At 40.7% G+C, this 16,302-nt stretch overlaps 2 protein-coding genes across 5 annotated transcripts in view; both read left to right on the top strand.

Annotated features, from left to right (window-relative positions):
- The window catches only part of RPL37 (ribosomal protein L37), a 185,068-nt gene that overhangs the window by 35,410 nt on the left and 133,356 nt on the right, over positions 1 to 16,302 (top strand). The window lies entirely within an intron of this gene.
- C6 (complement C6) overlaps positions 4,755 to 16,302 on the top strand; it is a 41,376-nt gene continuing 29,828 nt past the window's right edge. Inside the window, exons 1-7 of one of the 4 annotated variants that reach the window (XM_075128449.1) lie at positions 4,755 to 4,880; positions 8,751 to 8,794; positions 10,378 to 10,537; positions 11,534 to 11,690; positions 13,659 to 13,803; positions 14,560 to 14,701; positions 15,589 to 15,727. In XM_075128449.1, coding sequence (XP_074984550.1) covers positions 10,395 to 10,537; positions 11,534 to 11,690; positions 13,659 to 13,803; positions 14,560 to 14,701; positions 15,589 to 15,727 — 726 coding nt within the window. In that variant the 5' untranslated portion in view covers positions 4,755 to 4,880; positions 8,751 to 8,794; positions 10,378 to 10,394. Of the gene's footprint in view, positions 4,881 to 8,521; positions 8,663 to 8,750; positions 8,795 to 10,377; positions 10,538 to 11,533; positions 11,691 to 13,658; positions 13,804 to 14,559; positions 14,702 to 15,588; positions 15,728 to 16,302 lie in introns of those variants that run through there. The other 3 variants (XM_048851368.2, XM_048851366.2, XM_048851367.2) reach the window with 3 other exon arrangements.

Genomic DNA, 16,302 nt, shown 5'->3' with positions numbered 1-16,302 from the left:
CAGCAGAGGCAGCCATAAGCTAGGAAGTGAATAGTCACATCCTCACATTCCAAACTAGTCACATTGAAATAAGGTGCTATTATCAGGCACTATCAGGACAGGATTGTATTCCTATCACCTCCAGAGAAAGGGAAGTGCCTAGAAAATGTAAAAGAAAACTTAGTTTGATAGCATCCTGTCTGGCAAGAACTCACTTATCAATAGCTGGGATGTGAAATCCTCACTTCTGTATTGTTTTGTCATTATAGTTCCCACTTTGCTATTGTTTGTCTGTATAATCTCTGTCTGGTTCTGTGATTGTTTCTGTCTGCTGTATAATTAATTTTGCTGGGTGTAATCTAATTATTGTGGTGGGATATAATTGGTTAGCTAATCATGGTACAATATGTTAGGATTGGTGAGTTAAATTTCAGTAGAATGATTGGTTAAGGTATAGCTAAGAATATTACTATATAAATGAGGGGCAAACAGGAAGTAAGTTGGGATTCGAAAATAAGGAACAAGGAACTTGTATTTAAGTTTGCTGGAAGTTCACCCCAATAAACATCGAATTGTTTGCATCTTCGGACTTCGGGTATTGTTGCTCTCTGTTCATGTGAGAAGGACCAGGGAAGTGGGAGAGTGAAGGAATAAGCTTTCTAACACTGTGTAACCACCATGAGCTGCCCACCCAACCATAGGAATAGGTGGGAGTGGACTTATCTTCAGTGGAAAACAATACTTGATTATAGTGGACTGCTGTTCAAATTTTGGGAGGTTGATGCCCTGCCAGATACAAGAAGCAAAACAGTGACTGGCAAACTAAAGGTCCACTTTCAGAGAGATGTCATTCCAGACATTTTATTCACTGACAATGGACCCCAATTTTGCCTCAGAACAATTCAAGGAATTGTCTTCCATGGAAAGAGGAGTTTAACCCCCAAACCTCCTCCCCAGCATACCCACAGAGTGATGGTAAGGTGGAATCAGCTCTGATTCTAAGAGACTGTTACACAAGGTTGTTTCTTGTGGATCAAACCCCTTTTTACCATTTTTAGCACACAGCATAACACCCCCTTATAGGGGTACCAAAACAGTCCAATATGGACATTGATGGGGCAAAGGACCAAAACCCTGCTACCAATGAGGGAACACTTGTTGCAGTGAGAAGGATGGAGATCCTGCCCAAATGAGATGACCAGCAATCAAAGAAACCATGCACTAGAATATGACAGGTCAGCCAAGGACCTTTCAGCCCTGGAGACAGACCCTTCTGTGAGGATCCAGCCAGTAGAAAGACAACAGAAGGCGTGAACGAAAGGAATCATGATGGGTGCGGTGGTACTCAGGTCATATGAGGTGACTGCACCAGAGGGACAAGTGATCTGATGGAACAGGAGGCCCTCATGGGCTAGCAGACACAACACCCAGGGACAGCCTACAGAGATACAAAGATTATCACAGAATGGAGACACAGAGAACCATCCAGAGGCCAGCCCCATAGGGAGGGAGAAGACTCTATTGAAAGATAGTTTGCTAGACCTGGTGACAGGAAGTCAAATTGGTCTCCTAAACCAGTGACTACATTAGGAGTGACCTAATTATTTGAAAAACTATGTAACCAGATGAGTTGGGAGCAGTCTAACCAAGGGACTGAGGACCTTCCAATGATTTGGAAGAAACCAGAGACATAACAAGCCAGCAGTTTATTCCATCACTGCTACAAGCCTGAACCAAGAAGCTTGCAATTACAGTATGTATTTGATTCCTTTAACCAATTTTAACTTTTTTCTTTTTCTTTTCTTTTCTTTTCTTTTCTTTTCTTTTCTTTTCTTTTCTTTAATAAACCTTTAGATATTAGATACTAAAGGATTGTCAACAGCATGATTATCGAATAAGATCTGAATTACATATTGGCCTGGTCCTTTGGGATGAGAAGAACCCTTTTGTTTGATGAAATTTGGTTTTAAATAACCACTCATCATTAAGTCTAGTGTCTGGGTGTTGAATCGAGGACTGGAGTACCTAAGGAGTCTGCATTTCTGACTTCTTGTTAGCCAGTGTTGTGAGACAAAGGTTTACTTTTGTTACTGTTTTGGTATTTCGCATGGGAGAATAACCACCAGTTTGAGGGCCCCTTTTCCCAGCAGCTTGTCCTGAATTTGGTATTCTCAGTTGTGACCCATGGAGGCATGGTGACAGAGGGGTTTCCTTGGATGGTGGCATCAGGTGCCCTTGAACCCAAGACCTATAACCTTGAGGAGAAAAGGAAGAAGACTGCAGCCACAGCTCTGGATTGGGTTACACCAATTATATTCTGAAGCTTTTGAATCCCACAATACAACATCTGAACCCTGCAAAATAATCCTTTAATAAAAACTTCCCTCCCCAAATGAATAACGTAGGGACAGTGCTAATTTATGCTTCCCCCTCACCCCCTTCTCTTATTAGCTATGAATTGTCTTTCTGCTTAGTTGTAGGTACTGAGGATATCATGGAGAACGCAGCATGTGTGTCCAAATTAATGAAAATATAACTGACTAGAGTATGACAAAATATGAGGTTGGCCTTCTCAGTGCCCAGGGGAGAATGTCACCCTTGTTAGCAGAAGACCTGATGATGGATAGAATAAATAAGATATTTTATGGTTCACTTTTCCTGTTATAGGATATGTCAAAACATTTCAATATTAGAGGCTGTCAGAAAGCCTTTCATGCTTAAAGGTGCCCTCACATTTCTGTTTGAACACACTTTATGATGGGAGGACATAGGATCGTAAGGATTTAAAGATGGAAAAAGACCCACTAAATTGTCAAGTACAATGCATGCTATAGTCCGTCCTCCCATATACACCACATAGTAAATTAAACTCCAACTGACCAGATGGGCATTAGAGTTCTTTTCTTTTCCTTCATTTAAAAAAATTCTGTTTAGTCTAAAAAGTATTATTGATTTAAGCTTTAAAAAGTCCAGTTTTCTAATATTGGATGTACAAATTGAAAACTAAATTAGTCATTTATATAAAGATTGCACAGATGACTGACTTACATGATTGTACAATAAATTGTATTGCCATTAAATTGTATAGCTGATCAGATACTCTTAGTAGTCATCTACCAACTAAGAAGAGTGTTGGCAACTGTATAAAAAAACTCCAGTCACAGTTTCTGTTGTGGCTGTTGAAGCATTTGGAAGTCAAAAAGGGTGTGTCATTTCAACTGAAAGGCTACTTGAGTTGACGGTGTATCCATTTGGGCTATATGACCTGAAAAATCTGACTCCTAGAACATAAAGCTCAGATTGGTGAAAAGGGTTCCCACTACCTCGCAGCTTGTCAAACACCAGTTTTCTCAATAAATAGCTGGGGAAAGTTCTCACTGTCACTATTTTGGCTGGTCTTAATGCAAAAAGATGAAGAGATGGAGCAATGTTCCAGGAACACCTTGTTAGTCCACAGTACATTGTCCTATCTCTCAATCCCAGGTTTATGTAAAGGCCAGAGATAGTGGGACCGGAAGAGTCTCTCTCTTTTCCCTGCTTCTAGCCCACTCACCTGCCACAAAATGCTTGAAGGGTTTGGGGAGAAGAAGGAGACTGATCTTACAAATCCCCTCTCCCTGAACACGTAGGATGAGGGGACCAAGCCAGCTAGCTATCAGGGTGAGGGTAAGAGGTATCAGGATGCTGTGGCTCCCCTGAGTAGATGGAACTAGATGAAGGGTGGGAGAGAAGAGGGCAGAGCCTCTTGAGAGGAGATCTCAGCCACACTGCATTTAGGACTACCCTGAAACTCTCCTAGGTTTGCCCAAAGAATCACTAAATTTCTCAGTAAACTCTGAGAAGTTTTTTTTCTTAATAAAATCAGGAAACCATTTCCCTAGCTTTGGAGCATTATTGCAGAATTTAGGGAGCATTATGGGGTTTGTTTTTTGTAATTTCTGGATGAAAAACCAAATGACTGGGGAAGTTCATTAAAGGAATATTGTGATGCTGCACTCCATATTCTTAAAAATATAGTTATGATATATTAATATAATAACAAAGATGTTTTATGCAAGATGGGTCATAGAATCATAGAATCATAGAATATAAGGGTTGGAAGGGACCCCAGAAGGTCATCTAGTCCAACCCCCTGCTCAAAGCAGGACCAATTCCCAGTTAAATCATCCCAGCCAGGGCTTTGTCAAGCCTGACCTTAAAAACCTCTAAGGAAGGAGATTCTACCACCTCCCTAGGTAACGCATTCCAGTGTTTCACCACCCTCTTAATGAAAAAGTTTTTCCTAATATCCAATCAAAACCTCCCCCACTGCACCTCCCCCACTGCAGGTCATGCGAAGTATCATTAGAAAGGTTATGATTTACTGAATGTGAATATTCAATTTGTATGCATGTGTCATTTCTGTATATGTAGTTAGGAATATTGACTATTGTAACAATTACAACTGTGTGTACACTTGGAGGAACGCCCACCAGACAGTAGGCAGTCAGCTTGGATGGGTCATTAAGAAGGCCAATATAATTTTGAAGATACTAATCTCGAAGCTTCCTGGGATGCTGCTTTGACACTACAAGGTCATGTGATCATGTCACCTGGTACAGGGTCCCATCTTGACCTGGTATTTTTCCACAGGAAGGGGGTGGGCTAGGAAACAAAAGATTCCTACCATATGTATCACCTATTTAAGGCTGGGGAGTAAATTAATCTTGACTCTTCTCCACTGCCTTCCTGCCCAAGAAGGAAGACTGCTGAAAACACCTGAAGGAACTAAGCTGGGGGAGACAGGGACTGAGTCCAGGCAAGAAAAGACAGCCTGTAAAAGGAATCCTTGAAGATTTAAGCTGCAAGCAGTTCAGTTTACCTTCAAGAAACTCTGCAACCTGCTTGAAACAACATTTAGGGTGAGAAATTATTATTTTTAGCCAATTTCTTCCAGCCTAGTTTGCGTGTTTTGTTTTATTTGCTCAGTAATCTGCTTTGTTCGGTTTGCTGTCTCTTATAGTCACTTAAAATTTACCTTTTGCAGTTAATAAACTTGTTTGTGTAATTCCTAAGTGGGGGCGGGGAGGAAGGTTTGCATATTTTCCTCCACATTGAAGGAGGGGGTTATTTTTATGACCTTACACTATATAGATCTCTATACAGCTCAAGACTATATAATTTGGGGTTTGCATCTCAAAGGAGGTGTGCACATGAGTGCTAGGCAATCCCCAAACTGAGTCTTCCCACACACAGCTAATCTCTGTGTCCATTTGCAGCTGGGTGTGTCCCTGCGTGTGTGTGTGTGTGCTGGAGAAGGCTTGAGGGCCTGGCACAGCGGAACAGGGTGAGGGAGCCCAGGCTGGTGGAACGGTTGGGATCAGTAGGACCCCAGCACATCAGGTGGCACCCCAGCAGGGGGTTCAATCCATCACAAATATTAAAATTAAAACAAAAAAATTCTAATCTAAAGTACTAGAAAATACACTTCAAGGAACAATCTCTCAATGACAGGAGGTGGACTAGATGGCCTGCTGCATATTCCCATCTCTATTGACTATGGCCCAGAGTTTTAAAGATATTTAGATGACTGCCTGAGGTGGTATTTCCTTTCAGTAATTTTAAATTTGATCTGGAGTGACTCCTTGTTCTCATATTATAAAAGAACACAAAAAGCAGTTTCTCAGTCAGTCATGGAAAGTGTTGGTTTATCCATCAAATATTATGCTGTTCTAACCAAGACTCACAATTTGTGGGGTTTTACCTATACATAATGTTCTACACTTAGATTATATTTACAGTGCAGCGTAGGCCACCTAAATATTTATAGTCAGTAAACTGGTATCAGTCAAGGATACACTATGAAATAAATAGGCAAGTGTTTTCTGGAGAAGTTCACAATTCCTACCCAGTCAACAGTGAGGCTGGCTGGTGGTAATTCTGATTTCTTATGACAGTTTATTCAGTTCAATAATGATATGGCAAAAGGCGACAGAACATCAGTTTGCTAATTGTATCCTCGAGTTCTGTAACAAGATTGCTCCAGACCAGATGCAAACCAAAATAAGCTGTAAACATAACTGAAAAATAATGAAATGCAGCAAACTGTCCAAGTGGGTTTTTTTTTTTTTCAAATACATGTGTGACTTGGGGTTTAATTTTGCAGGATCTTGGAAATGTGTGTCGGGGCCCTGTAATCTTTAATGTGAGGGGAGATTCTTGCCACTCAGCTGAGAGTGAAGGAAGCTTGAAAGGCAGCATTCTCTCATTGGTAGGGCACTGTAGTGGGAGTCAAGAGATTACATTTTTCTTCTTCGCTTTCCTTAGTGATCTTGGACAAGCTGCATCTCTGTACCCCTGTTTTCCCTCCCACCCTTTGCCTGTTTTGCCTATTCATACAGACAGTTCTTCGGGGTATTGGCTGTCTGTGACTATGTTCATATTGCGCCTAACACAATGGAGCCTCAATCTGAACTAGGGCATCTAGGCACTACTGGAATATAAAAAACAACAAAGGGGTTGTAGCTAGAGAAAAGTGTAATTTTATTGCTAACAGCTCAATTCCAGAGATTAACTTGGGTTGGCAAGAAAGGAAGCCATGGAAAATGAGCAATTGGTGGTGATGGGACACACTCATCTCAACTATTCAACATCTCTTCTATATTATTAGTTCTATTATCCAGGCACCTATGAGCCCCAGTCATGAACCAGGACCCCTAGAGCTATACAATACAGGACAAAAGAACTGTCCCTGCCCCCAAATTGTTTACAATCTAGCATAGTCCTAGGACTTGGAAGGAGCTAGTCTGTGATGACCAGATTTACAAAGGTACTAAGGCACCTAAAGATGCAGATAGGCACTCAATGGGATTTACAAAAGTGCCTAAACCGGTTAAGCACCTAAAGTCTTGGGCATTAAGCACCTAGGGCTGCTATTGAAAATCCCACTAGGTATGTGTGCATCTTTTGGTGCTTTTGTAAATCTGGCCCTGAGTAACTGCTAGAATGTGAAGGTTCTACTAGGGAGGACCTCGCTATTGTTTGTGGTGTCTGGAATGAAGGTTACTGCTGATTCACTAGGAGCAATCCCTGTCTCTTTAGTGTGTTCAGAGTAGCCCTCACGCCATCCCTCAGGAAATTGTGCTTTAAACAAACCAGATAGAGAGCTCCATCACAAAACTAATCAGTCTACCCTTCCCTTGGTAGTAGTCATGACGGAGAATTACCCACACCTCGTACTTCCTGCATTAGTCTTTGTGCCCACCGAAGGTCCGGTGGAAGCACTGCAAAGAGGACCGAATGCAGAGGCAGTTTAAATAATCTCAGTCCTGGAGCAGTCTGCCTGTTTGGTCTTTGGCTTCTTTGGGAGACCAACTTTCCTTCCAAGGCCTTCTGGAGAATATACAGGATTTGATATTCTGTGGTGGATTGACCCTTATGTATTATAGTTGTGTCTACTAATACAATTTATTATGGAACTTGTCACACATTAGTGGAATTTCATTAGCTTTCTACCTAAATCAATTGTTCTCAAATTGGGGGCCGAATTGTATTGAGGTATTATCAGGCATATCAAGGAGATCTGCAACATTTGGTATTAATTTGACTTAAGTAGGAATCAGGAACTGACATCCTCATGACAGAAGAAGAGTAGTAGCTATTCTGTCATGTGTGGACAGAAGTATTAGTTGCTATACAGTGGGATTTTTTTTGAGATGTGGAGGTTGATTAATGTTTTACTGCATAACTCTGTGTAAGGAAAAGAGCAGACTTTAACTTCCAGTAGTGCTGTCACAGTGTTTGTTTAATGGATGACAGTCTCTTTATGGGAAGAGGTATGGGGAAGGATGTGTCTTGCTAACTTTAATATTCAGTGCTTCTTTATCAAAATCCAGAGAAGAGAGCACACAGAAGCCTTTATTTTGCCACTGGTGAAATATAATCTGCTAAAAATATCTCACCAGAAAAAATGATGGACCAGATTCTCAGCTGGTGTAAACTGACATAATTGGTTATGCCAGTTTAGAGCAGCTGAGAACCTAACCAGATAGGTTTAAAGTGATCCTTTAAAGGAAAATATATATATAAACATAAACATGTGGCCATATTTTCTTCCTTGTTATGTTTGACCAGCTGTTTGAATAAACCATCCTATGTCTGCTTTTCCCTGGGTTTTGCTGGTAATACTAAAGATGGCCATGCCCCATCAACCTTCCCACAGACATGATAATGCATCAATACTGCAAGATAAAGGTCATTTCTTTCTGTATACGCACACTGTTATGCAAATAAGCATTACTCAGCCTCCTACATTGTAGAAAAGTGTGTGTGTATATCCATGCGCATATGTGTGTTTCTGAACAACCACTTTAAAATAATTGCATATTCCCAAAGGTCTACATAGTATAAAGAGGAATTCCTAGCACAACACCAAAGCATAAGATGCATTTTTAAAGGTAATCACAGAGGTGCTGGCAGTCAGCCAGCTTGTCTGAAAGCTATAATACCACCAGCGGATCTTTGATTAAAATGTAACTACAACAAACAGAACCTCTGCACCTCTTGAAAAGGCTTTGAAAAACCTTTCATACCATGCTGAGGTTACATAAAACTGAAACTGACTGACTTTGCAGCCAACCATCTTGTGGTAAATTAGCCAAGTGGGCTTTTTTGCTCTTGATTTCAGTGTATGTGAAGCATCAGGGTAAGTCTACTTTTAAATGGATTAATTCACCTGTATAGTGTGCATAAACTGTATATAACTTTGGTAATTGTCAGTGTATTTATTATAGATACTCTAGCAGATCAGAACAAGTGAGCCTTTATCTGCACACAGGTAAGGCATGAACTAGGTAACATATAAATAATTTCAGTAGAGTTTGGTCATTTTTAGGTGGGAAGTACCATAAACTGAATTTAGTAGGGGACTGGGAAGCAGGGACTCCAGGAAAGCCAGAAGTTCTAATCTCTGCTCTGCTAGTTACGCACTAGCAAATCACGTAACGTCTGTGTTCAGTTGTTCCATCTGTTAAATGTGAATAATATTTTTGTCAAAAATCAACTTGCCTTCAAGGGATTAGTCATTGATGTACCACTTTGAAGAGCTTTGTATATTTTCTAAATATTATTTTCTAAGGACCTTTCTGTAATCTGATTACTCATCAAATACATATTAATTGATTTGTAGGAATTAGTAGTGGGCCAGCATTCACCCCTGGCTTCCTTCTCTGCTGAGCCTGGGATAGTGGGAGTTTGTAGCTTATCCCTACGTAAAAGGATAAATGAAACCAAATCAGACATTAGGAATGGCAATATACAAAAACCTGTAGGAGAACACTTCAACCTCCCTGGACACACAATAGCAGATTTAAAGGTCGCCATCCTGCAGCAAAAAAACTTCAGGACCAGACTTCAAAGAGAAACTGCTGAGCTTCAGTTCATTTGCAAATTTGACACCATCAGCTCAGGATTAAACAAAGCCTGTGAATGGCTCGCCAACTACAAAAGCAGTTTCTCCTCCCTTGGTGTTCACACCTCAGCTGCTAGAAGAGGGCCTCATCCTCCCTGATTGAACTGACCTCGTTATCCCCAGCCTGATTCTTGCTTGCATATTTATACCGGCCTCTGGGAATTTCCACTACATGCATCCGACGAAGTGGGTATTCACCCACGAAAGCTTATGCTCCAATACGTCTGTTAGTCTATAAGGTGCCACAGGACTCTTTGCCGCTTTTACAGATCCAGACTAACACGGCTATCACTCTGTAGCTTAGACAGGCCGCCCGGTGAAATAAAACAGGAATTGAAATGTATCTGATGGTACTCAAGGTAGCAAGGAAAAACTGTAGAAACAGTGGCCCCATACAGCAAAGCACTTAAGCACAATGGTTTATTTTAAGCCTGTGACTAGTCCCATTGAAGGATTAGGGTCAAAATGTATCTGATCTTGGTTCATTAGGGGATAGTGTTCTATTGTTTCAAGCTTAATTTGAAACAAATGTTGTTCCTAATCCTCTTTTTATTCAAGCAAAATACCTATTGGGAATACCCCTGAGTAAGGATAGCAGGATCAAATTATTATTGGTCACATACATCAAGATTTAGACAATTTCTTCATTCGAAATGGTGTTATAAATACTCATTTAGGGCTCAATCCTACTCCCATTCTAGTCAATAGCAAAACTCCTATTGACTTGTGTGACACAGGATTGTTCTTAAAATATTAACAGATAAATCCCTTGAACAATAATCGCTTTCCAGAAATCTCAGTCAGTTACATTGTATTTTGGATGAGATCTCTGCCTTACTGTACTTTCAAGATGAAGATAATGAAAAACAAATTACTATTAAGAGCTGGGCACAAAAATATGTATGTTCCAATTTATGTTGCTCTTGCACTGTATATTCATTTTTGTGTAGCTGGACACCTTCAGACTATGGACAAGAGTATATTAGTGTGCCTTATCATCCTGGGCACGGTGATTCAGAGCAGCCAGGGGTGCTACTGTGAACATTACCCCTGGGGATCATGGTCAAGCTGTTCAAAAACTTGCAATTATGGAACCCAGAATAGGCAAAGGTAGGTGTGAACTACCAGATTGATTTCACCTCTTCACTTTTCTGTTTCAGGTGGACTGTTAGGAAAATATCACTTTGGGGTTGGCAAATCTAAAAATACCCAAGGACTTGCAGAATGCTGTGTAATAATTCTTATTTTTCTTTTGGAAGTTGTTGCATCCATAACCTATAGGGAAAAAGGAACAGTTGGCCTGTCCCAGTATTTAGATGATGAATAGCTATGAAAAGTTTAAAATCTCATCACAAAGTACATTTAAAAAAAATTAAGATGTTTTCAAGTGAAACTTTCTTGCTCACGAACCTTATAGTAAGGACATAGAACAGCCCAATATTAATTTAATCTGGTAATGATGGATTCAATCCTGCATTTCTCCAGTAAGCAGTGTATATGTGAGTGTCCCACCATTATCCAAGCCAACTCTGGAGTGATATTGATGAGCTTCATGGAGTGCTGCGCTCTTGGCTGGAAGGTCTGGCCATTGCAATGCACTGCCTTTGAGCAGGTATGAAGGAGTCAAACTGGGCAGTCTCAAAAAAGCTTGTCCCGTAAATATTGAATTCTGCATCAGTGTTTTAATTCTGCAACAGAAGGTAAATTGTGCCTAACTTCAGAGGTACAGGTTTCCTTGTTACATTGGTATATCATCCAACTGGATTCTTCTCTTTCTTTCATGCACAGAAGCTGCTCCTTATCTCTGGGTATTAAAATCTGATCTTTTTCTGTTCGCATCTGATGGCACCTTGCCATAGAGATGGACCTGAATCAAGACCCCTGTTCCATTAAACCCCTGAACATTGAGGAAGTTTGGATTGGCTGGATCCAAATTCACAACTGTCTCTTATCATTATAGTGATCAGAACCCAAAAACCTCAGATGTGAACATCTCCCACCCCAAAGCTGGAGGAAGCTCACCCCTGGAGCCAAACTTTGCAGCCAGTTCCCACTTTCTAACAGGGCTCTAACTAAACTAATCATTTTTAACTTTTTACATTTTAGGCAAATAACATTGGATGATTATTATACAAAAAATTTCTGTGACCAAGTGTGCACAAAGCAGGAATCCCGGGCATGTAACGAGCAGGCATGTCCTATCAACTGTCAGCTTGGAGACTTTGGTCCTTGGTCGGAATGTGACCCATGTGTTAAAAAACAAGTAGGTGGAAAATAAATTTGATGGGTGAGTATGAGGAAATGTGACTTTGTTATTTGCATTTCAGATACTGAACCACATGGCAAACTGATTTGCACAGTCCAAGGGAACAGGGGAAATCAATAATAAATTGGCATCGGCAAGAATATGGGGGAGTCAATTAAAAGAAACAGCTCAGAATAGAGAGAGAGGTAACACGTTTGGATACCACAAATCATTGTCACACATATGTTCATACAAAAAGACAGCAAATCTGCCAAGTCTCCTTTCTCAAGGGGTAGTGTCAATATTAGGAACAAGTCTCCCGTAGATGAGGTAAATTCTGCCATCAAATTAACAGGTCTCTTTGGGTCACCCCAAAATGACAGAGCTGTTAGAATATTCCACAGTATTTGTCAATGCATTCTAAAGTGGGGGATAATTACATTAATGGGGTCAGATCATCCACTCTAATGGGATTTAAAAAAAAAAGATAAAAAGGGTGCAAATACTGTCCTAGTCTGGCAGTGGGAATTAAGACTGCTTCTTTCAACATTCATTCCAACTCTGCTTCTAAAGGCAAGATTTTCAAAAGTATTTAGGCGCCTAATTAAATCTTTAGGGTCAGATTTTCAAAGGTATTTCAGAATCTGATGAGACCAATCCAGGTAGCTAATTCTTAAGAGAGCCTGCTGCTGAAATGCAGTATGAGTCCAGAAAGAAGCATATGATGGCTTGCCCATTTCATGGATGCCCTGAACCATGTAGGATTTCCCTCATGGAGGGCAGATTATCCCATTGTGGCATTTTACACCTTCCTCTGAAGTATCTGGTGCTGCCACTATCTGGGACAGGATATTGGGTTAGATGGGCCATGGGACTGATCCGGTTAGGCAATTGCTATGTTCTATGGGACTTCAGACATCTATGTGCGTAGATAGTCATGCTTCCTGCAGCTCCACAGGCTACCAAACTGCTCCACCCAAGTGGGGTGTGTAAGGAAGTATGGATGTTTTCCTTGGGAGATGATTTAGCTCATGTGACATTTGTTTGGAGAATGTGCTCACCATCTTCTCTCTAGAGTCAGGCTGAGCTGGTACAGAGAGGAACTGCAGGAACTGAGAAGCACAGCAGCAGCCCCACATACAAACATCAAGAGCTTCAGGGAGCAATAACTCATAACTGTATTGTGCATTTTTGAAACTGTACAGAAAAGGGGTGCTGGAATAATTTGTGTAGTGGGGGAGCTCAGAGCCACTTAACCAAACTGTAAAGCCTGTATACGTTGGAAACCACTTTAAGCCAGGGGGTGCGGCAGCACCCCTAATATCCCTAATTCTAGCACCAATGGTACAGAACCCTCGGCCTCTCTTGTTTACTCAGTTTTTGTTTAAAAACATGCATATGAAATACTGCTTTGTTTTTAATCACATAGATATTGATGTAGTGTATTTTTCTGTTTCAAGCTAAAAAATTGGCTTGCACTGATAATCTACTCCACCCCACCCTCACACACGTTCCCCTCCAGCCTTGTACAAATCTCTCTCTGGTCTCCGGATGATGCTTGGCAGCTTTATATAAATGGCCTTGAAGACAGAAGGGTGTGATTTCCAAAACAAATACAAAGATAAGACTAAATAAATTCCAAATGATTGGAAGGGATGACCTGGGCTGAGAGATGGTGCCTGGAACTCAGCATAGCTAATATAGTAATGTAGTTATGGATCACAAATAATCACAAACAATGAAGCCTATAAGGAAACATAATCTCGACTGCAGACAAAGATACATAGTGGGTCTGATTCTGGTCTGATTCTGCTCTGCCTAACTCTGGAGTTACACCCATGCAATTAATTCAACTCCAGTTCTAGTCAGCAGTAACCAGTTGTGTATAGCTCTACCCACTGCTCATTAATACTAATACTAATTAATATCTAGCTAGAGACTAGGTAAACACAAAAATAACCCAATTTTTCCTCTGTTTCCTTTCAGTTTCGTGTCAGGTCCTTGCGGCGCCCATCTCAGTTCAGGGGACAGGCCTGTACTGAACAATTGGTGGATTCCCGGAGATGCTTCCCAACTAAACTTTGCAACATAGAGGAAGTTGACTGCAGGAATAAGTTCCAGTGTGAAAACGGTAATGGTGCTATTCACTCCATAGCCACTAAATCAGATGTTCAAATCAAAATCATAAAGGTAATAGGCTACTTATTTGAAGAATGACATGCTGTATGTACTCTCCAAATCCTTCCTATGCATTTGTGGAGTTTTGGAAAGAAGAAGTTAGAGAACAGATCGCCAAGGCATTTGTGTGTAAAATAAGAGCTTTATATCTTTGTGCTGCTTCCTTCTGTCTTCATTGTGTCTGCAAGAAACTTGAGCCTGGGCGGTTTGTCAGCATGAGCTCTGTTTACTGAAGAACAGCAATGCTCTTAACAAGAAGAGACTCTTTGCATGGGTTCCTCTGTATATGTACATGGCTCTTTAGAGTTTTAGGCCTTGATCTGCACCAGTTTAACTGAACTAGTGCAAAGTTCTGGGTGGATACTCTTAAGTAGATTTAAAGGTGGCTTATGTAGATTTAGCTTGGGCCTGTTCCTCAATTAAAATAAGCCTGAGTTAAACCAAAGAAAGAATCTTCACATAGGCTTTTGGCAAATCTTAAGTTAAACCAGGGCAATTCTGCATGTGGACAACCATTAGAACAAGAGAAGCTGCTCCCTGCTAGAACAACGAAGGCATTTCTGTTATTTCCCTAGAGTTCTTTTCTTCCTGCAGACTCATACCCCCTACTTATTAAAGCATTAGAAACATCTCTTTGTCTTACCCTCATTCTAACGGACAGAGCTATTGTATGAAAAACATTTTTGCTGCTGCGGTTTCTCTGGAACAGGTCGCTGCTTTGCCAAAAGTTTGGAGTGCAATGGGGAGAACGACTGTGGGGACAACTCAGATGAAAGGGACTGTCGGCGGAAAAAGACCGTGTGCAACAGGAGATATGAGAGCATCCCCAGTGTACAGTTAATGGGCAATGGGTATGTTGCTTTTGCTTGCCTTTTTCATAGGTTATGGTGTTTTTATCTCATTAACACTTGGGTAAATGAGGTAGTTACTATCTGAAGGCTGCGCTGGTACATTAGTGAATCCAACTGCACAAAATACCTGATTTTTTTTTATTAAGAGTATCAAAAAATTATAAGAATATAATTAAATGATGGCACTTGGCAATTGCATTTACTTAGCCACAGAGCTCCCTTGTTTGCTATACAGGATGCAATAGAGAGAGCCATACAAGCACTAGTCTCTGGGGGCTTGGGGCCCCCACGTGCCCTCTTGGCAGCCTGGGCTCCACACATCAGAAATGTGCAGTTACATTGTGTCTGAGTCCTTCTGTTCATTGGAGAATGTTTTCCTAAACATGTCTTGCTCTGCACTACATGTGAATTTCTTTGATTAGATTTTTACCCAACATCATTTAAAGTTATGTTTTGTTTGCTACTGTCAGCTGAAAAGAACAATTTTACTGGGTGACTGTATGCAACTTGCTCTTCTGCCATAGAGTGCTTCTAATCCAGAATCAAATCCAAAGACCCAGAGCATAGCACAGAGGGGATATATGTGCAGCCTCTTCAAACATTACAGCCCTAGGTACTCCAGTTCCCCAGTGATGGGTGTGACGTAGCGTCCTGGATCAATAGAGACAGACAAGTGTGAAAGTATAGGTGCATTTTTGAGATGCATTCTTCATGAGTTCAGAACTCTTGTAGGAAGAATTTCTTTCAAAGCATCAACATAAAATCCATTGATTAGATCCTTAGTTGATGTAAACCTACATTCTTTTCAGCTATGTTGATTTACATCAGGTTTTAGCCCTATTATCTTTCCATGTCTTTTTAACTTCGGAAGATTACTTTCTTTCTAGTTTTCATCTTCTGGCTGGAGAGAGCCGAGGAGAAATCCTTGATAACTCATTCAACGGAGGAAAATGCACAACAGTAAAAGGCAATGACACAAGGAAATCATTTCGTGTTCCTGCAAATCTTGAGACTATCCACTTTCAGGTACTGTCTGAGGAGTAAAGCCACTAAACAACAGCTCTGCTCTGAGATGCCCATATGAGATATATGGGTGTGTTAAGCAGTGATGTATTCTAGATTATGACTCAAGAAAAGTACCTAAGAGCTATGACAAGGGTACATCACTTTGGAGACAGATCACTACAGATGTTTATTGATGTCAATGGCAGCTCTGTCGACAGAATAAGGGCAAAGTGTGCAACAAGGTCCACGCTATGGATGAGATCCACATTGCAGATTTTATACTAACTGCAGCCATATTTTTTACCAGTGATGCAAGAGGTGTGATTGCACCTATGTAAGGAGTTTAACTTGGTTTGCAAGTACAAAGCTTGTAGATTTAGTAGCCATCCAGGTTCAAGTGTAGAGAAGTGCAGAAATGTTTAATTATGGGAGAAGCAAATTGTTTTGCTCCATGTCTCTGCAAAGCTGTCCTCGTGACATAGTGAGTTTTCATCCACCAATAGAAATTGGCAAATTATAGTAGGTTTAGAGGTTTGTGCTGTATGTACATCTGGATCTATATATTCACATATACAACATGCTTTGGGCTGGAAAGA

This window comes from Caretta caretta, chromosome 5 (genome assembly GCF_965140235.1).
Source record: "Caretta caretta isolate rCarCar2 chromosome 5, rCarCar1.hap1, whole genome shotgun sequence".
Taxonomy (NCBI): Eukaryota; Metazoa; Chordata; order Testudines; family Cheloniidae; genus Caretta; species Caretta caretta.
This window is presented reverse-complemented; position numbering and strand designations above follow the sequence as displayed.